The following is a 21,189-nucleotide window of genomic DNA, read 5'->3' on the forward strand; positions in this document are numbered from 1 at the left end:
ATTTGTGGAGAACCTGCCCGTTCCTGCCCTCTAAAAGCACATGGTTAGTAGCCACCACCAAACAAACCTGTATGTGTTGTGTGTGGTCAGAATCAAGACAATCACAGTATCTATGTGGGGCATTTGGCACTGCTCTCTCAGTTAGTTCACCTGTTCTTAAAACAGTCAGATTTTCAAGAGATACAGGTTTCCATGCCTCAAAAGAGGAGTGAAAAACACTTAGAACATGAAAAGCCCCCCAACTTTTCTTATCTTTATATTGACATTTCTGAATTTACAAGTGGCTGTTTTTGTTTGCTTTAATAAGCAAAATATAGAGATCTAAAACTCAAGGTTTTGCCCTCTCCTTTAAAAATTTGTGGTTTTGTGTTTTTTCCTCCAAGAGATATTAGAGTATGGACTAAAAGCTCAAGAACAGACATTACAAATGCAAGTACACCAACACAAAATCCTCTTCTCCCATTTAAAGTTTTTGTTAGAACTTTGTGTATAATTTTCACATTGGATACAAACTACTCTGAAAACCATGTAAAACCATCACCACAAGATAGTCACTAAGGTGATCAGTGGCTCAGAAGGCTGAGACCTGCCACCACTAGATTCTCACCCAAACCTGAAGTTTAATTTCTTTGTTCTTGGTAATGCCTGTTTTGCACACACCACTCAGCTTTACCCCTTTCAGTCCTACACCCTAAATATTTTTAATGCCAGATTTTCTTTTTACCCATAACATTCTTCTAATCTTCATTTTATCCAACACCACCCTAGCAATTTCTGCTGTCTGCACAATCAGATGTAGTTGCTAGTCAGTCCAATTCCTTCTCCCCTCCCCTTGCCAGGTTACACATCTGAGGTCTAAGAACCTCCCTGATCTGAAGAGAGAAAATGACTGGCATAAGCTCAGAAAGAAGACACTACCCCATCCATCTCCAGGAACAACCAAAAATCAGCATAGCTGTCTGCTTTAGATGAGATGTACAGTTCCCCTCTGCCTGAGTCCCAGCTTCCCACACCTTTGTAAACCCTCTCCTTAATATACTACTGGAAAGAGACTCTAGTCCAACCTATGAAAAACATCAAATCCAGGGGGAGTATCGCAGTGGGTGGGGAGGGAAACCCAACAGGTTTTTAGCTCAATTTAGTTCATATATTTATATGTGTGTGTGTGTATGTGTGTGTATATATATGTGTGTGTGTGTGTGTGTGTGTGTAAAAGCCCCTATGGCTCATACTGCAGCCAAACATGGGCAGATTTCCATGGACATTCCTGTCAAAGATCAGTTTTCCATAAAGTTTTAATCCTTGAAATTCCACACCACAGCTGTCTTCTGATCACAACATACATCTGCCTCCTACAAATTAGAATTCTCTTTAGCAGAACATAAACCATTGCACAACTCCAATGGGAATGTAAAGTAAAAAAAATAATTCTTATTTGCATAAAAAGTTGAAAGCTTTAATCCATATGAAAAGATGTAAGCAGATGAGGGTCACTTTATTCTGCCTAACACTTTGTATAATAGTGGGACTCTTAACATGTTTTTACAACAAGTATTTATTGCAATAACTAATTTTAGTTACTCACTTAAGCTTTTCTTCATCCCTGCTTTAAAATATCACTTCTGCACTTCCACAAGCATGCGGTATGTAGCCGAGAATTACTCTCAATATTTTTACAGTAATGACAGCTTACTTATACTATATCTAGCAGAAAATTACATTGGTAATACTAGCAACTGAAGATCAATGTTTCAACAAAAAACTTCCAGGCTCCCCAGCATTACTTTATTGCAAATTTGACTGCAAAGATTAAGCAACTGCAATCCAAGTGATTTAGGGGCCCAGCACTGGCTAGACTATGGTTCCTTTACAAAGAAATGCTATGAGAACTTAAAAATGTATTAAAACGTGTACATGCATTCCTAGAAAAAAAAGAAAGACTAAAGGGAGCATGATGAAACAAATAAAAACTTTATTGACATTTTAAGATATTTTTAAAATGTGCAATTTAGAATCTCCATAGTTATTCCATCTACCTTACAAACACACTGATGTGTGCAAAATTCTTGAATTTTCACCTGTATGAAATATTTCTGAAAGTGAAAAACTCACATATGACAAAACATTCTTGGTACCATCAAGTCTTTTGCCAGAGGAGATCAAAGGGACAGCACTGTTACTGACACTAAGGCAAGTTTTTGAAACATGATACATTCTCAAAATGACACAGAAATATTCCTTACTGGTTTTTTGTAGACTTTATATAGAAGAGATACAGGAATTAAAAAAACCTGAACAAGAACAGATGTAATTGCTTGCAGATACAACAAGCATTCAATTACTAGAGCCTGCCAGTTGAGTGATGTGCCAAACTCCAGGATCAACAGCCACCAGGCCGGAGCTGTCTGAGCCTCCTCAAGGACAAGAAATACACACTCAGAGCTTTTCTTGTCTCATTGCAACTGCATGTTCTGAAAATGAACAAAGCCAGCAAAAGCACTCACATCATTGTAGCTACACCCAGCCTGTGCCAGCAAAACTTCACTGAAGCACAAGAATCTTAGAGGCAGAGATTGTTCTGGGGTTTTCCCACAATTATGAGTGACCAGAAGACATTTCTGGCATTTTAAGTAAATCACCATTTGTTAAATCAGAAATGCAAAGCCCAGGACCCTGTTTCCACAATACTGGTGAAATGTGAATGCACAGGAAGCAAAGAACAGGACATGCATACAGTTATAATCCCAGTCTCTAGCTCTTTATAGCTCAAGATTTGATCGAATAATGGTATCTTTTTATTTAGTATATCAATTTCACTTTTGTGAGTTTGTTAGGTCTTTTTCAGGTCCATGAACAATTTTGGCATTTATAACTCAGGGGTGAAAAGAATCAAGAGGTGCTGTCATTAGAGGTAACATTTTCCAGCACTGCATATAAGTTAAATGTATATAAAATTATGTTTCCTCTGTAATACTGAAACACTCAAGCATCACTACCATCTGCAAGGAAGCATGAAGGGTCTAACAGACTCTGGTCAGGTAGAACAGTTGCAAGAAGCCTGTTTCTCCCAAAGAAGAACTCTACTACAATAAAATTGCCTAAGCAGTTAGGGCTCACTTGTTAAGGCATAATAAGGGATTTCATTTCCAGGCACTATTACAAGTCAGAAAGACACAGATATCTAACTTGGCCACGAAGAGGTGTCCTGTTCTGATAAGCTGAAATGAGACTTTTCTTCTGATCTTTCTCACTTCTCCTTTTTCAAAACAAAACACAAAAAAATTTGCTGCCTGTATCACTCTTAGATGTCTGACTTCTGGTGCACTGTTTAAGAACCTTAACCCATGAATTCGTAACTAGTAATTCCATTCAGCAGCAGGATGCCTGGAAGCAACCTAATTTGTGACAGGCATTTAAGCCCTGCAGTTTGAATATTAGTGCTTTTAGTACTGTTTTCAAAATGAAGTTATAGGTCTTCTAACAGGAACATCTGCAAAATGTCAGGAGTTCTATGGGAGTCCCATTAACATTTCTTCTGAACAGATGATTATCTGTTAATTATCTGGAAAATATAAAAAGTTTCACTTAGACTGATATGAGACTGGCAACAAATAACTACATCTTAGTTTCTAGAGTGTGACTGGGTTAATTGTTCGGAATGTTATCAGTAGGGAAAAGTGTTTATCCACTAAGAGAGCACTGTATATTGCAAAAAAATAGCAAACATCAATGCAACACTCAATGCAAACATTTCAGCATACTAAATATTGCATTAAAAAAGCACTCTGTTACACTTGTTATCTCACAGGCCAACCTCACAAAGCTACAGTAAGTAACTATACATACATTCAGCTACTTTTATTTAACCCAATATACAGATTTCTGAGCTTTCTAATGTATAGCAGTTTTTCAGTGCTCAGCAGATGTTACTCTTATTTGCTGAACAATATCAGACTGCAAAATTGCTCTTACTGTTGATTGATCAATAATGACATGGGATAAGTCATTACCTCCGTGGCAACAGCATGGTACCTGTAGGAGGAATATTGCGCATGTTGCTGCTGCAGCTCTCCCAGGAATGCCTCGGCTTCCTCCCAGCACTGCTCTCTCTGCAGCCCTGGTATGCCCAGAGTACCAATAACCATGGGCATCTCTTCGACTACAGAGGATTAAACTACAACCACAGGTATGTTATTCCAGAAGGAGCATATCCTCACAAGGGTTTATTACACTTCGGTTTGATGTCCTAGTTCACTTATAATTTCTAATGAAATATCTGCTTGTACAAATAGCTACAATAAATTCAGAATGTCAAATACTGCAAAGTTCTGCTCATAGCCCAACAACATCTTTTTAGAAGATGTCATTTGGTTGCTTTTAAGAGCAGAAAGTTCTCTTTTCACTTAATTTTCATTTAATTCCCTTCTGACTTTCCAGGACCTTCAAGTGGCAGAAGTATTGCTGTTTGATTACAAAGGTGAAGTAGACAATTTGAGCTATTACACTTAACACTTGTTAAGCCTCTGTCTCTGTACCAGTTCACCAAATAGAAAACCATTTTTTTTTTACTTCGCAGAATTTACTTAATTTTATCTAGCATGAACTGGATACTATTTTTTTGTTTTCACATTGCACAATCTTGTACCATGTTGATCACAACATATAAACCACAGAAATCAGTAACTTTTTATGTCTTGGTCAGCATGCCTAGCTCCAGATGTTCAGTTGAAACTAAAATATAATGACACACAAAATGCACCAAGTTCATCAACAACAGGTGAACTTTCCCTTTGGATTCATAACAGAAAATATTTCTTCATAAATACATAATACTTCCAAATACTGCAGCAACACTTTACTTATTGATAAGCTATTCACATGGGATGACACACTGCAAGTTTGTCACAATTCTCTTTGAAATGTGTTCTAATTAAATTTAAACATAAGGCAACAGAAGTGATGTCTGAAGGTAGTTTCAAAGAAAATTACAAGTACTTGAATAAAATGACAAGTAACTGAAGTTAAGACTCAAGTATCAGCTGGATTTCACAAAAATCAAGAAAACAAACAGCCTTCCAAATGCTGAAGCTGATCTTGTTTGTAAAGCTCTTACATGAGCAGAGATGGAGTGAAAAAAATTATTTTCCCTACAAATGCAAGTAGTGCAAATGGGCATGAATACAATGAAAGTCTAGATGCCAGAACTGCAATGTACATTAGAACTCAGAAATACGCTTTGATTCATTATTTGTGAGAGTTTGTGTCTTACTACACAAGAGAGATTTTCAACATTTTCTTCTACTTACAGGATGGACCTGGCTGCTGAGGGTGAATTCCATGTTCTGCTCCAAGTTCTTGGAAAGCATACGGCATGCACCCAATAGCTCAAACGAAACTGGTTGCACAGAAGGCTGTTTCGAGGTCATGTTCCAAATTCAATGCTTCTCGGGCTGATGCTGGGCAGTCCTGTGCATTGTCCAGGCCCAAACGAACGAACCCTTTCACACACGCAACCAGCCGGCTCCATCTCGCTCCTATCTATCTTCCTGCCACCCCTGCAGCTGTTCCAGTGCCACACCAAGCTGGGCAAGGCTACCAGTGACTCAAAGATCCTCTCCCTGGAAAAGCACACAAAGAACTGCTCCTTCCTCAGTGCTGCAAACTGCAAGCTTCACCCCACTAAAAGCCAACCAAAACCAAGTAAGCGCATGCAGCCAAACCGGCCACTGGACACAGTCAGACCTACCAGGGAGGCAGCCCCCTCCAGCACGATGTCAGCTGCGCACATGACGCCTCTTCCGCCTGCCCACGGTAAAACGGTACCGATTCCCCGGCGATGCTCGTTTGGGGACGCGCTTGCCCCGCCTCAACCCACACACACCTCTGTACACGTTCCACCGCCCAAGCACTTCCTCCAGCACAGGCAGCGGATCCCCCCGAGCAGCCTGCCCTCCGCAGCCCCGCCTTTCACTCAGCCGGTAACGCCGTTTTCACTCCCGGCGCGGCCCACAACCCCAAGAGCTCCGCCACAGCCCGCACCGCCAGAGAGGCGGAGGGAGAAAACCCAACCCCCCCGCACGACCTTCATGGCTTCGCTTAACCCTGCCTCGCTTAGCCAGGCGCTAGGGACAATGGGCGAACACGGCGTCCGCCGCACCGCTCAGCCTGCGCCCCAGCCGCCCTGCGGAGCCGCCGGTGGGGCCACAGGACGGGGTAGGGCCGGGCGTCCATGCCCTCGCCGCCGGTCAGGTACACGGCGGCCGAGCCGCGCCGCGCCGGACCGCACCAGCATGAGCGCGGCCGCTACCCGGAAGCGGAAGGAGGTACCGGGTAATCACACCGCCCCCCCGGGGCTTCGCGAGCAAAACACGGCACCGGAGCAGCCCGACCAATCGCGTTCGCTGAATGGGCGGGGATTAAACGGATCGAGTAGATTGACAGGCGCGCCTCCCAATGGGGCTGCAGCGTCGTAGTTCCCTCCACAAATAAAAACGCGAAGTAGCACTCGGAATGCTGGGTGGGATTAGGCTCTCTGTCTCTCCATGCCACTGGCTGTCTGGGATGATTGGCGGGTCCCCAGCCCTATGCAGAGGAGAGGCTCTCCCGTAACCTTCTCTGCCAATCGGTGCCCGGCGCAGGCTCAGGGCCGGCGGAGCGCGGCGGGGCCCGGCAGTGGGCAGGGTTGGGCGGTGGGAGCAGCATGAGCTGGGTGCTGCGCGCAGCCTGCGGGTTGGGCGCTGCCGCCGCGCGGTGCCGTGGCGGGCGGGCGCTGAGCCAGGCGGCCGGGGAGGGCGGCGGGGCCGAGGGGAGCGGCGGCGGCTCGGGGTCGCGAGAGGCGGTGGAGCGGCTGGTGCGGGAGCATCCGGTGGTGGTGTTCATGAAGGGCAGCCCGGCGCAGCCCCTCTGCGGCTTCAGCAACGCTGTCGTGCAGATCCTGCGCCTGCACGGCGTGGAGGACTACCGGGCTCATGACGTCCTGCAGGACCCCGACCTCCGCCAAGGTCAGCGGCGGGCGGGGGCCGGGCCGAGCTGGGTCTGGGGCCGAGGCGGAGCGTGGTAGCTGCCGGGGGTCACCTCTGGGCGCCGCCTCCCCCCGCTGCCGGGGCTTGCACGGAGCTTGGGCCCATCCCGGCTCCGTCTGAAACGTGGCCGTCAGGGGACAAAGCCGTAGTGCCGGTGTCCCCACCGGGAGGGCCTTCGGGAGGCTCCGGCCTTTGTGACCCCTCCGGCAGTCGGGGCTGCCTGCACGGCTCTGCCTGCCCCGGGGCTCTCGGAGCACCGCCCGGGCTCCTCGCGTCTCCCCGTTCCCCCTCCTTAGATGGACCTTGCCCACTTGCTTGGGGTTTTTATAGGCTTGGCTTCCTTTTAGCTTTGTGTGCTGCCTGCTGCCTACGTCCCGGGGCTTGTGGGGTTCGAAGGACATCAGAGATACCCCTCGAGGTGTCTTTGGTTTTCTGTAACCTCACAATGTCCATGAGCTTCTCGGTTATCTGCAGAATGCAGTTATGCTGGGGGGATAATTCCTGGAGATTGGGCGGTTTTGTCCCGTGCTGCCTTGCCGAGTTAATAGATAAAAGAGTCCATTAAGAGACTTCTAAATACTTTAATTGTCTAGCCAGATATTTTTGTTTTCTGTGAGCAGTATGGGGAAACTTGATGAATGGCTTCAGTTTATACCACTGTGTTCCTTTCTGACCCTTCCTGCCACTTGTCTTTTGATAACATGTACAATTATGCTAACCATCCCTAGAAGAAATAATTAGTAATGGTTTCACCGTTACCATTTGAGTGGCAGGAGTTATTCTGTATAAGGCTTTTTGGTAGTTGGAGAAGGCTTTTATTCCTTTCTCATAATGCTGGTTTTCCTTCCTTCATTCTAAAACCATGTTGAGGTTTTATGTGGCCGAGATATTTTAAAACAAACAAAGAAAAAAAAGAGATAAAAATAAATAGTAGTTAGTCTTTCAGGTGCATGGCATTGTATGACACTAAAATGTGCTTTCAATCGACATGATGGCATGTATCAGGTGATCTCTTTCTCTGTTTTGGGGATAATTTCCCAAATGATTTTTCCTATCCAATGAATCTGCATGTGATTGCATTTTTGTTAATGAATATTGGGTTTACTGCCTTTGACAGGTGAACAAATTGTGGTAGTTTTCTAAACTTTATTTACATATCTAAGTTTAATACAGTTATGCTTTACTAGAACAAACTCATACACTAAAAAGGAGAAAACCTTGAAATCAAACCTTCAGTGTGTCAGTTTTGGTTGAGATGGCTCTTCTGAGCCCTTGATCAGCCAATGCGTTTGTCAGTTATAATACCTTTGGAATGCTGTGGATATATAGTATTTTCTTCCTGTGTAACAGAGCATCTTCTTTCTGACCACAGCATATGTCTCCTCTACATGAACTCTGGCTTGTGCTGGATGGTCTGAGGGCTCGTTGCCCTCCAGGCTACCTGAGCTTTCAATTGAAGTTAGTTATTTGATCCCGATGGCTTGGCTGAGCCATGCTAACTGCAGTGACAGGCTGTGTGGTTGCACAATATTCTGTTGGTTCTTGGGCAGTTGAAGAAGTTGTTCTGTTCCCAACTTTGGCACTTTTCTGACTGAACGAAGAGGCAGCTTTATTAACTGTCTGGGTCACTGGGTGCATGAGGTGAGCTGTCTTGTTGTACAGCCAGAGCCAGCACCAGGGATGGAGCCTTGGGGTGAGGTGCTGGGGAATGGCACTGCTGCTCTCAAGGCCAGAGGGCTGTCATATTGCTTCAACTGTGCTACATGCTGCACTGGCTAAAGAGCCACTGTGTGATTGCTCCGGTGATAGCAATCTCTGACAGAGTAGATGAGGGCAGGGCTGCTGGAAGCTGTATCTCTGTAAATTGCCAAGTGTGAATCAGCAGTGGCCTCCTCAAGGCTCTATTAATCTCCTCCTGAAGTTGGCCTCAGGTGCTGAAAAGTTGGATATGCAGCATGTGACAGTTTCCTAAGCCCACTCTGTTAACATAATCTTCACTGCATGCATGTGGGGTTAGTGAGGGAATCCTGAACCTTTAGCTGTGAAAGCACTGAATACATCTGTTTAACTATAGATTGATTTGCATGGAGATTACTTGATGTAAACTGGTCATCGACTTTGTGTTTAGCTGAAGATAATTTAAATGTTTGCTGATGTGTACGGTTATACTATTTGTAATAAGAGCTGGCTGTCTGCAGAGATGGTGGTTCAGCCATGCTTGAAGTACTGGTTGGTTTCTTTCCTGTATCTATAGAAAAAAACACCTCATTTTCAGATTGTTACTCTTTGACTCTTTGACTGTTCTAACTTGTCCTGCAAGTTGGCAACTGCCCTTGCAATATGGCAAGTTACAAAACCAAAACAAGTGCCCTATTTGCCTCTTTACCCAAAAGCACTCAGATCTGTGAAGCTAAATAGTTACTGATAATTCCTGTGATTTTTTTTTTTTTTTTTTTCCTGAACTTGAGCTGAGGATGTTTCCCTGACACAAATCTCTTTACTAAATCTGGTCTGGGAGATCTTGGCACTCTCTCTTGGACTCTGGTTCCATGGGAATTCAGGTTTCTTTAGGATGACCCTGTAAGAGATCCTCCTCTCAGCTGTTGGACAGTATTAGGCTGGCTCAGATCACTAAGGAGAAACTTAGTCAGAGAAGCTTGATATTACTAGAAAAGTGATGGTTTAAACCAATTTGGACTGTTGTGATAGGTCACCCTCAGATTATTTTAATTATTGTTTTACATTACCTAAACATGGGATGCTGCCAAGCATCCAAGAGCATGGTCTTGATCCTTTCTCCCACCTTTGGGCTAGGTTGCCCTCAATGCTGCTTGCACTAGTGCTGGTGATCTCCATGAAGTCATGTGGTTTTTCTGGGTAAAGTATGGTGGGAATGAGAGTGCCTGCTTGAGGTGGTTCTTTCATTGAGGCCCATAATTTAGTGCTCTAGATACCCCTTTTAGTAGCAGTTTACACTAATTCTGCTTTCACAGTCAAATTAGTGTGCTAGCTCAGCTGTCAAACATTACATCTGACCTGTGGAGTGTGGTTTTACCAACAGTGTTCCAAAGTGGAAGCTGTTGATTTTGAAGCATAGTGGGAAGTGTTAACCTGCAGTGAGTGGGGAAGTGCAGTAGGCAAAGACCAAGTTAACTTGCTTTAACACTACAGAAAATAGTATCAGTAACTGCTTTACAAAGCCAGGAGTTGGTTAGCCCGTTGAGGAGGTGTTCAGTTTATGATGTGGTTGAGCCCTGGTATGAAGGTATTTAAAGCAGCTTGTCCAATACCTGAAGTGCAGCATACAGAGCAACTAAACTTGAATATATTTATATTTTTATCTGAAGCTGGATGGAACCTTGAAAATACTATTAGTACTTGTATGTACATGCAGTTGGGTTCCTGAAGAAATTTCTGTGAAAGAATAAATGGTATAAATATTACCCTGGCATGCTTATTAGCAGTAGGTATATTATGCAGTCCTTAGTTCTCAATGTTATCATTACAGTAAGTTAACAATATTAATCCTTGTTTTGTATCTGCAGTGGCTTCTTTGAATTATCCTTAGCAAGCTTTAATATTTGGACTCAGTTTTTCATTGCAACTATTATGACGTAAGAGACTTTCAGGACACTGAGCACTTTCGAGTGTTCAGAGGTTCAAGGAGTGTTTAACAAAAGTACTGCTAAACAGAAGCTGGCGCCAAAACTTAAAATTAATGCAAAGTGTATTTAAACAACTGATGTTTTAAGGAAATAAGGAGGAAGTTATATGGGGTGATGCTGGAGATTACATTAGATGATTATGGGTTCCTTTTGGCCTTTCATATGCCTAAAGTTATTTGACTTTTGAAGCACCGGTTGTCCATGCACAAAATCTTGGAAGTCAAACTCTCCTAGCTCCTAGCAAGGTACAATTTGTCACAATATTTTTTTTACTAGATTTTTTGGGTAGATTTTTTGAAAACAGACTGCTATTTGACTAAGGGGAGTTATCATCTTTTACACATTAAAATTGTAATTCTATTACATATTTATTTAAAAAGTGTTTAAGATCCAATAAAGTAAGCATATAGTTATTATTTCTCTCAGATATTTTAGGATTTACCTCTACAGTCTTAAGAGCTTAAAAGCAAATTCCCCTGTGCTTTCTGCTATGCTGTCCTAATACTTGCTTGACAGCCTATGTGAAGCTGATTTAGAGGGTTGACTTCCAAGATGAATGGGCTCTGATGACCTGAAAAAGCAGTTTGCTATATGGGCTTATTTTGTCTTTGGTAGAAAAATATCAGGCATTGCATACTGAACAATTTTAAGAATTTTTAATTCAAATATTGGGATATAAGCAAGTGCTGATGGGCTTGGTATAAGAGCATGGAGATGTAGAATTTAACTAATTTTCTCTGCTACAGAAATGGTGACTTTGTTTGAAGGGACATTTAAAAAGTGGCAAATTAGTTATAGTAACTAATATTTGTGTGTGTGATGTCTTCACTATATGTGTGTATATATATATATGTATATATATATTTAATTTAAGTTGAGATTCAGTTTATACCAGCTGATGAGTTAATATTTGTGGATGGTCCTGCATTTGTGTACTATGAAGGGTAGTTTTAAACTTTATTTCTGTACTCCCTGATTGTGACTTGAGGTCTGTTTTGTTTGGTGAGTACTTTTAAGAAACTTCAGCCTTTGTGCCCCTCCCGTGAGGTCTGGCAGTGAAAGATAAAGCAATTTGAAATTCATTAGGCTTCTAGAGGGGTGAGTATATCTTGCAGCTGAAATTGCAGTAGTATGTATAGCTGTATGAATTTGGTAAGAATGTAAATATTTGTAAGTCTCTCTGGGAAATATAAATTACAACTGAATGTAGACAGTGCTCAATACTTTTCAAGGCTTCTAATTTCTTTAATTGATAAAAAAGCATAGTGACATTTTCTGGGAGGGAAAAGAGACATTACATTTTTAAACCTCCTGTCTTGAGTCAGAATAGGAGCTAACTAGATATCTTTCAACTCACATCTTTCAGTTGGAATGAAAACCAGACTTTAATGTATCTTTTCTAAAAGGTTCTTGCTGTTCAGATGCATTCTTGCCTCAATAGGGAAGAAATTAAAATATGAGAAGCTCTGTCAGACTGGAGGAATTTATTCTCTTTAAAAACCCATTGTACTTATACAGGGGATTAAAAAAATGTAATTTTTTTTTTCCTATGCAGGAATAAAAAACTACTCTAACTGGCCTACAATCCCCCAAGTATTCCTCAATGGTGAATTCGTTGGTGGTTGTGATATACTCCTCCAGATGCATCAGAATGGAGATCTTGTAGAAGAGCTGAAGAAATTAGGTATCCGTTCAGCACTTCTGGATGCAGAAAAAGACCAAGACAAAAAATAAAATGAGCAAAAGAGATACTGTGACAGGAAAAAAAGTAAGTCTTTGAGAAGAGCTCATAACCAGTGAAGCCTTATGTACTTTTAGCTCAAAGAAGGCATCTTTTTGAACTGACACTGTTTTATCTGTGAATGTGTTAGCTCATGGTAAATGTAATGATCTTGATATTTTGATTTCCAGGTATTGTGAAAATTTGAGTATAACCACTGTACTGTAAAGCATACATTTGTTGAATTTTTTTTTACAAATTCCCTTCTAAAAGCATTCACTTCTTGATTGAGGCGGAAATAAACCAAAAGGACAAATAATACATTATAACACGTTTATGGATTTTGAGTGTGTATTTCTTTGTTCTTTGATACACAAAGTTATGCAAACAATGTTTGCATCCCCTTGCTTCTCTTGAGAAAGTATTCAGTGCTTCATCTTTGCTGCCTAAGACTGGTGAGACTTCATAAGACTTCCTGAGAGCCTGTGAAACTTGTGTAATCACATATGATATAGGAGAAATGTAGTGTTCAACCATATAGAAGAAAAAAGATTATATGGAAGTGAATGAAATATACTTTTGTTCCAAAGGGCAAAAATAAACAGACTTGTACAAGTATATGTATAAGGGTCATTATTTTGTAACATGGATGGCTTTTAAAAGATTGCTAAGAATTGTGCCTAAAGATTTTATAAAATGTTTTCTACCTCTTGCAAAGCAGCTTTTCCCCCTGCTTAAATACTTTGCATATTTCAGTTCTTTGTCACTGCTAAAAAGTGGGAATTATTTAAAGCTTCATTATTCTAGCCTGAAATAGCACAGGATAAAACTTAAGTTACTACTGTAATCTTGTATTATTTGCTGGTTTCTAAGTTATTGTATTTCCACATATTTTCTCTGGACTTGTGTCTTCAAGGAATGTGGTCTTTGAACATGGGCTTAACAGATGAAATGTTTCTTGTAGATAAGATGAGTGTTGCAGAGGGGCTACTGAATAGAAAAATATTTCTTTGTGGAAAGTCTCTGAAGTCTTCAGTACCTATCTAACTACATTTCCATAAGCTAAAACAAATTGTATTCACTAAGTTGAAGTTAAAAGCTACCCACCATAATGCTAAGCTTAAAAGCTAACCAGATATTTCTAAATGCAGTTTACTTTTGTTAATATAAATAATTTTGCATGTGAATTGGAAATGATTGGAAATAAACAGTGTTTTATGTTGATTGTCTACATTAGTTCCTCTTTATTTTAAATAGCTCTTTTTATTTGAAAGCTAATATATTTCCCACTACATAGGATAAAAAAATATGCTTTAGAGAAAGGAAAAATATGAGTGGTCAGTGTGAAGAGGAAGTCAGGACTGGAACTTGTCTACAAGAAAGATTTGATGCAAGTTTATTATAAATCTCCTGTCAACCTGAGCAAGCTGTCCCATGGAGAAACTATACTTGCACTTTTTTCACAAAATTTGCCAAACTGGTTACAGTAAGCTTACTTTATAGTTTTAATGGAATCAGTACCACCAGGATTAAATCCAATGTGTACATGCTTTATGTCTTCATGTGTTCATGACAGCTGCCCAGTACCTGTAGAAATAACTGAATGACCACTGAGTTACATTGAGAGGTGGTCACTTGTAGTTCTTGGGCATGAAGATCCAAGTGTGGGATTTGTTTCTTCATACCCCACATCACATCGATGAAAGGCAAAGCTTAAGGTATAGGTGAAGGTTAGTTCTCACCATTTCAGTGCTACTTCTCTCTGAATTCAAATTAAAGAAAATTTCCTGTGGATAATCTTTCATGAGTACTTTTTGCCATTCTGAATGTAAAATGATGCTTAGAAAATAAGTAATTTTCAAGTCTTTGGTTATTTGTGTCAGAAGACCTACTGAAATGGATGCATGCAATAAAAAAGGTAACTTGCAGAAAATTAGATTTTGTTTCTACTTCAATGGTTAACTCTTAGTCTGGATACTAAATAAATCTATTAAAAACCCAAAAACCAAACAACCAGCAACCCACAATCAAATCTGCTGTTTTATAGAGCTCTGTTCTGTCAAAGCTGAGTATTTTTCAGTGCTGCTAGTAGGTAACTTTAGCACTGTCACGTTTTCTTCTCTAAGCAGCATTTTTTCTCCAGCTCGAGATCCCGCTTTAGCCAAACTATCACTAGTTTTTCTGCTTTCTTTGATTCATTTGCCTTAGACTTTTAGTTTTTAATAATTTGGTTTAAATTTTGTGTATAGTAGTATTTATATTGATCACTTTCCTGATTGCAGTCTTGTGACTGAGCAATTACGAGCAACATTGTTAGCATCAGGTGTGTACAACGAAGCCACAGGAGTGAGAACATAAATGTGACTTCTTCCCATGTTCTTGTACAGGCCTTATCTTTCCAAGCTCTATGTGCAAGAGCAGTTGTTTTACATATTGGATCTAGATAAATGCTCACATGATTCCAACTGCAATAAAAACCCAGCATCTATGTAAATTGTGAAATGTCGATGCTCAAGAAGAGGCTTATTTTGGGAGCTGACTGTATTTTCCCTAGAAACTATTCCTCTTAGGTTGATTGTTTTAGGAAACAGGCCAAATTCTGCACACTGCTCATCAGCTTCTGTGGTCTCTCAAGTTGTAGGCAAAAAGAGAGCATATGCCTTCAAATCCAAAAGGGATGTTGCTGCAGATTCACTTATTCTTTTGAGATTAAAAAAAAAAGGAATCATGCCTCTCACTGATGAGAGATTTGCTCTGGTTTTTATTGTGCTCTTTGACAATAAGAGATGGCAACTGATGGTGTTGGAGAATGGGGTGACAAGCAGTGTGTGTGGTGAGATAATGCTGAGGGGGCTGGTGCGAGTTTATGGCCAAGAAGATGGGAAGGGTTTTGAGGTGTGGTTTTTCCCAGGCTGGGAAGAGCACCTTGCCATAGAAGGTGAGGGGAATGATGGGGAAAAGACACTGAGCGCTGCTGCTTGTTCTTCCCTGATTACTCTGCAATAAAACAGAAACTGAAGAGGTAATCATGCTCAGGAACACGATTTGGGAAGGCTGACTCAAGTTGAGGACAGCCAAGAGCTGCCCTTGCCTTCTCTGGTGAAGACAGAAACAAAGCTGCTGCATCCTAAGTCAATCTGCTGAGGTAAGAATATGTCAGGGGCCAGGGCTGTGCTTGAGCATTGTCACCATCTGGAATTCTACAGATCAAGGCTGGTTATATGGAACTGCCAGCTCCAAAATACCTTCTAGTCCCATTCCCACTATTCATGTTTCAGAGTGCTCTACTGGGCACGTGTTCTGACCAGCTGCCTCTGGTGAGATGCTTCTTGACTTATTTTGGCTGCATTACACTACTGAGGGCTTAAAATAAGTTGAATGCATATAAACTATCATCTATGATTGTTATTTTTACAGGAGTGTAGTATGAATATTTGCCAAACTGGAAACTATTACAACTACATTGTGTTCTGAGGCTGTCCTTGGTGCTGCTGCTGTGGTGAAAGGCTGAGCTTAGTGTGCCAGCCTATTCACATCACCAGTTGAGCTGATCATTTGCATTTTCTAACACTTCTCATCTCTTAGACATAAGGGAAATCTGGTTTAAACAAGTGAGGTTATTCATTTTCCAAAACTAATCTGGTGTCCCAAACTTTCACCAAAGAGGAGGTAGGTCTTTGCCTTTCTTGAACTAGTCCTGGCAGGGAGAAAGAAGCAGGTTACAAAGGTGTTAATATGCTGCTAGTTTTGATTTGGGAGAATTCAAATAGGTTAAATGAAAAGTTGTTTCCTTGAGAAAATGAGCTTTTAACAGCTCAGAACAACTTAATGGGTTACAAGGTAAGTGTACTTGGCTTAATTTTGCTAGCAAAGGTTTGGATGTGGTCAGTATTCTCCAGTGCTTGTCTAGAAGTCCCTGGCAGGAATCTGTCGATGCTAACAAAGTGCGCAGAAAAAATCAAATGTGGGAACATGAAATCAAAACACCAGACCCAGGAAAATCTGAGTTAGCACCAAGAATCCCATCCAGAACCTGTCAGTGCCTGCACCTAAGAAGGGCAATATTAAAAAGCAGAGCTGGCAGTGTTAGTAATAAATCCCTCTCTAATCCACTTTGCACATCCCTTCTGCAGCAACTTGATTTTATGAGGTTTTTCAACATCTGTATTACAGATGTGTAAGAAAAAATGCTCAGTAGTTGCAAGATATGTGTTAGCTTCTAAAGAGTCTCCATGAGTAAAAGTGGAAAGACTATAAGGCTACAGAGAGTTGGAAGGTTTTGGCTTGTTTGTTATGCCAGATGGTGAGTTGAGCTTGCTTTTGGGCTGAAAGGGTTGGGATGAAAACACTGCCCTGGAGGAAGCTGTTGGTCACTATTTAGTTGTGAATTTTTGTTGGAATGGTGTTTGTCTGTTGAAAAGTCCTGTTTTACAATTCTGCTGCCTGTTACGTGGCCTGATTGTGCCTATAGAAACTCCTGACTCATTAAACTGCTTGAGACCTGTCCCAAATATCTTGTAAGAAAAACAGGTTTTAGCTCCATAGAAAATTGGACTGAAGTAGCTAAGAACCTGAATTATAAACTTCCCTTAGTCGTCCATCCTCTCACACATGCCTTGTTTTTCTGTAAGGCAGTTTTATTTAGAAAGACCATCACGCTGTGTAAAACTCCTGGTAGTTGTAGGGTGTGGCTTGGAGAAATCCCCCAGTGCAGGAACAGCCATTCCTATCCTCACAGTTCTGAAGTTCTCTTCTTGTTAATCAGCCACCAGAAGTTTTTGCAGGACAGCAGACTGTTGCCTTGTGCTTCCTCTCAATAACAAAGAAAACCTTTCAAGGGTGACTTCTGTTCTGAAACGATTTTAATGGTTTAAGACCTAAGTAAAAAAAAAAAAATACTCAGTTTCCTTAAAGATGGAGTGAGTCACCAGAAAATTTTCTCTAGTTCTTGAAATACATGCTGAAATTTCCACTGTACAGGTGGTAATGTTTTCTAGGGACCTAAGAAGAACCTAAGGGTCAGGTTGAATATTAATTTTGAAACAGCTTTGCCAAGTAAAGACATTAATTGTAACACACAACAGAGCTGCAGTGATTTTTGTTTTTCATTGCATCTATTCTACATAAAAAGCCTTGAATCTGCTCTTACACATACACTGAGATGCTTGCATGTGTCTTGTGCTTTCATAGTTACATGGTGCCCCTTCTAATGTAAAGCTTGCACCAGGGGCTTATGTAGCACTTTTTAAAGGTGAGCTTCTGTAAAATGTTACTTGTCATTTAACAGTGAATTGAGTCAAAAGAGGCTTTGGAGGAGTGTTTAATTAGAAAAAATAATTGAATTACACTTTTCTTTGCATGTTATATAAGCCTATTCTTCAGAACCTGAAGAATTCTATGTAGAATTTAGCCTCAAAACAGTGAAGTAGCCTGCTCAAATCTTTATTTTGCATGCTAATGTAAATTGAAATTCAGATTTGCTACTTGTACTGTAACAGTTATAGGGAGAATGAAGTTTTGGAGCTTTTAGCCTTAAACCTATGAAATAGTGAAAAACTCTTGCTTTTACAGGGGTATCTGAACAAGCATTTTAGAGCTTTCAAATAAACACTACAATGAGTGTCTTTGAAATACTGCTTGTCAAAACATGATTCCTTTGTTGAATAGTAGTACTATGAAACCTAATGTTTCTGTTCTTATCCACCATTTTTCTTGTCTAAAATTTAAACAGCTCTTCAAGTAGATTTAGGGTTCTGGGATTTTTGATTTTTTAATTTTTTTTTAATTTATTTATTTATTTATTTTTCTTAAAGAAATTTTAGGTATTTTCTGAGGAGCAGTGCTTTTTGATTACTTCAAAGAGGATCCCCTAAAGATGAGTACATATTCAAATCTTCACATCTAGGAAGAGATCAGTTTTAGTGCTGATATTAAAGAATGCTTTGCACTGCTGATTTTAATATTAAACAGAATCTAGGTTTTATCAGTATTTCTTGTATTTACCCATTGTGATGCTTCACGAGAGCCAACACTATGTGAGAGGAAGCACGTACAAGAAGACTGATACCACCTGAAATGAGTAAAGCAGCAAAGCTGAAATATTAATTTAAGGTTGTGGGGGTGCCTTCGGGGAGATGCTCTCGGTGCCGGCAGCCGAGCGGAGCGGCCGAGGCCACCCAGGAGATGGTGCTGTTGAACCAGAGAAGAGGCACAGCCCTGACCCAGAAGCGTCTCTCAATGCGGTCCTCCCTGTTTTCCATCTGTGTTGCATGTTATTCTTTGGGGTGCTCGTTTTCATTTGGGAGAAGAAGGTGTCAGTGTTGAACCCAGAAGGTAATCCCGGGTTTGGTGTGTCATGCCATCCCCAGGCAGACAGCCCTACGGCCTCGGTGAAGATGACGCTAGTGCTTGAAGGTGATGTTTTTCCCTCAGACTGCGCGGCTGGCGAGATGGTAACGCCGAGGTGGGGAGCAGCTTCACAGCTCATTGGCCTCGTCGGAGCAACCGCCTGAGAAGCACCGTCCCAAAGCCGAACGTGTGCTGCGAGGGCCGGGCAGCAGAGCGGGGGCTCCTCGGGGTCCCCTCACCTGCCAGCTGCCCCCCGCCACCTCCCGAGGCTGCCTGTCCCCAGATGCACGTGTCTGGGAGAGGTAAGCGCAAGGGTGGCTCTGCTGCCCGGTGGCGAGGACTCGAGTGGGGCTGAGCGTGGGGTGCAGCAACCACCATTTTGCCTGCTGTGCGTGGTGGTGAGTGCAGGGTGCAGAGAGCAGAGGTGCCACCGACGTCTGGTGGGGTGCACAGCCCTGGGGTGCTCACCCTCATCCCATATCAGGGGGCACCAGGTGCCCACCTTCGTCCTGCGCTGGATCCGGGGCTGCAGCTGGGTCAGGATGGGAAAACTTGAGGTGGCAAAGGGGTTTTTTTCAGTCTGCAGTGTCTTGGCAGGACAAGAGTGCAAATGGTTGTGGTGATGTTTTGTGTTGATTTACTACTTTATTGGCATCCACTGGTTGAGTTCAGGCCTTCAAATCTGTCCAGAGCTGGACAGGGTCAGTGGCCGCCCTGGCTGGTGGCTGTAGAAGCACGAAGTCACCAGACTGGGCATTTGCAGAATATTTAATGAAGGAGTGCAGTAAAGGCCTTCTCCCCAGTTGCAGGAGGACTTGGGTCTCTGAGCGTTGCTGCATGTGTAACCAGTGACTGGGATTTTATGCAGGATAGAAATCAGCAGCTTTAATTCCCTGAGTCTTCTATATAAGCTGTTTTCTATCTGAATGGGTGTTACCAAAATCAGGCCTTTCTGCATTCAGACACAGAGTCAGAAAGTAAGGCCATGACACTGCCACAGGTATTTGGGAGGGTGTGTAAGGCCTTGCAGCCCTGTAGTGCAGCTGCTGTTCTGCTGTGGAGCCATTCTGAATGTGTGACACCCTCTCCCTGTGGCTGAAGCGAGGGTGGCCGGGGCTGGCAAAGTGGCCAGTGAAGAGAGAGCCCGCCCTGGGGAGGATGGCCAAACCACACCACCAGGGAGACCAGTCCTATAAGGACTCGAGGATTATGGCTGCTTTGCTGCATTTTCCTAGATTATTAAGAGCACTTCAATGTTCAGTGTTAGTTAGACTGCTTTTTAAATTTTTTTTTCAACTACTTGCAAACAAAGCTCAGATGACAGTGAGGACTGTGTTAAGTAAAGATTTAGCAGTGCATGAGAAGGGAGCTGTGTAGGGAAGGGGTTGAGGAAGGTTGAGGAATGTTGTTGTCCAGCAGTAATTTGGTGTGCCAGCAGCCAGAAACCAGAAGAAAATACTCAAGAAACTACTAATAGAACTAAAATAGCCCAAAGCAAGCCTGTTCAAATACTTTCACTTTTCATGTGAACCTGAGGTACAATTCAGCTCTGCTGAAGAACTGTCAAATTCTAGAGCTGGGGCTGGATGTGGCTTAAGCCCAGGGGCCTCAGGACTGAGTACTGTGAGCAGATGGTTTAGGGCTCAGGCCACAGCTTTTATTTGGTCAGCATGGTCCTGCTCATCTCTCAGAAAGATAAGCTCTTCCTATGAATTAAAGGGGAGTCTCATCAGCACCAGACAGTAAATTACATATGTTGTTTTAGGGACTGTCTTGCACTGAACTCTTGGATAAAATAAAGTGGTAAAGTTCAGCACAATGACTCAAATGTAGGAGACTTCTCTGAGACCCCAAACCACCAACCTATAGCATCAGTCTTCCTTCCACTTCAGAAGCTTTGCAGTTCTTTCTGAGCCAGGAAACCTGCCTCAACAAGAGGAAGAATATGTGCTCTCTTCCCTCCTGGTGCTTGGTGCCCAAGTGCTTTTTCTGGGGTGGATGTTACTGGCTTGACCTCCCTCATGTGCAGCCTTTCCATGTCCCAAAGCAGGTACTGTAATCACTATGCTGTTGCAGAAAAGCAGCTTCCATCACAAGATTGTTCCTGGTATGGATTACACGATCTAGATTTCCACCTCCTGCGCAGTTTCTGCCTTTGGCAGGTTAAAACAGGGGGCATGGTGTTTGGGTTTTCTTTTTTGTTTGTTTGTTTGCTTTTTCCCAGCACAGCGTATGGTGACAAATATGCATGGAATTTCAGTTTAAAATTCCCCCCTTTTTAGGTACATAAATACTGGTATCCTGACTTTCTGTTCTTAATCTTAAGCAATATGCAGGAAGGAATTCAAGAGAACATTGTATCTGAAGCTGCTGACAGACACATCAGGGTAATGTGGTCCAGTAGCTTAACATGAAATAAAGTACAGAAAAGTGA

The 21,189-nt window shown here is 42.0% G+C and overlaps 1 protein-coding gene, 1 long non-coding RNA gene and 1 other non-coding gene across 3 annotated transcripts; 1 reads left to right on the top strand and 2 right to left on the bottom strand.

Moving 5' to 3' along the window:
- Window positions 1-1,950: 1,950 nt before the first annotated feature.
- Window positions 1,951-5,721, bottom strand: LOC115598485. Its single transcript, XR_003987693.1, has 2 exons — window positions 5,307-5,721; window positions 1,951-3,562 (listed from the first exon to the last, which is right to left on the bottom strand). It is a non-coding gene; the product is annotated as an uncharacterized LOC115598485 (long non-coding RNA).
- On the bottom strand, window positions 3,895-4,168 carry LOC115598495. The gene has a single exon (XR_003987701.1).
- Window positions 5,722-6,685: 964 nt separating the features above from the next.
- Window positions 6,686-13,638, top strand: GLRX5 (glutaredoxin 5). The gene is made up of 2 exons (XM_030452263.1): window positions 6,686-7,001; window positions 12,243-13,638. The coding sequence occupies exons 1-2, from the start codon at window positions 6,701-6,703 to the stop codon at window positions 12,419-12,421; spliced, it is 480 nt and encodes a 159-aa protein (XP_030308123.1). The 5' UTR covers window positions 6,686-6,700; the 3' UTR covers window positions 12,422-13,638.
- Window positions 13,639-21,189: the final 7,551 nt, after the last annotated feature.

The sequence above is a fragment of the Calypte anna genome, chromosome 5A (genome assembly GCF_003957555.1).
Source record: "Calypte anna isolate BGI_N300 chromosome 5A, bCalAnn1_v1.p, whole genome shotgun sequence".
Lineage (NCBI taxonomy): Eukaryota > Metazoa > Chordata > Aves > Apodiformes > Trochilidae > Calypte > Calypte anna.

What these genes read in the sequence shown, in the direction of transcription:
- GLRX5 (XM_030452263.1), top strand. Translation starts at nt 6,701, where the DNA reads ATGAGCTGGGTGCTGCGCGCAGCCTGCGGGTTGGGCGCTGCCGCCGCG. An exon ending in GGACCCCGACCTCCGCCAAG is followed by an intron (nt 7,002 to 12,242) that starts GTCAGCGGCGGG and finishes TTTCCTATGCAG; the next exon opens with GAATAAAAAACTACTCTAAC.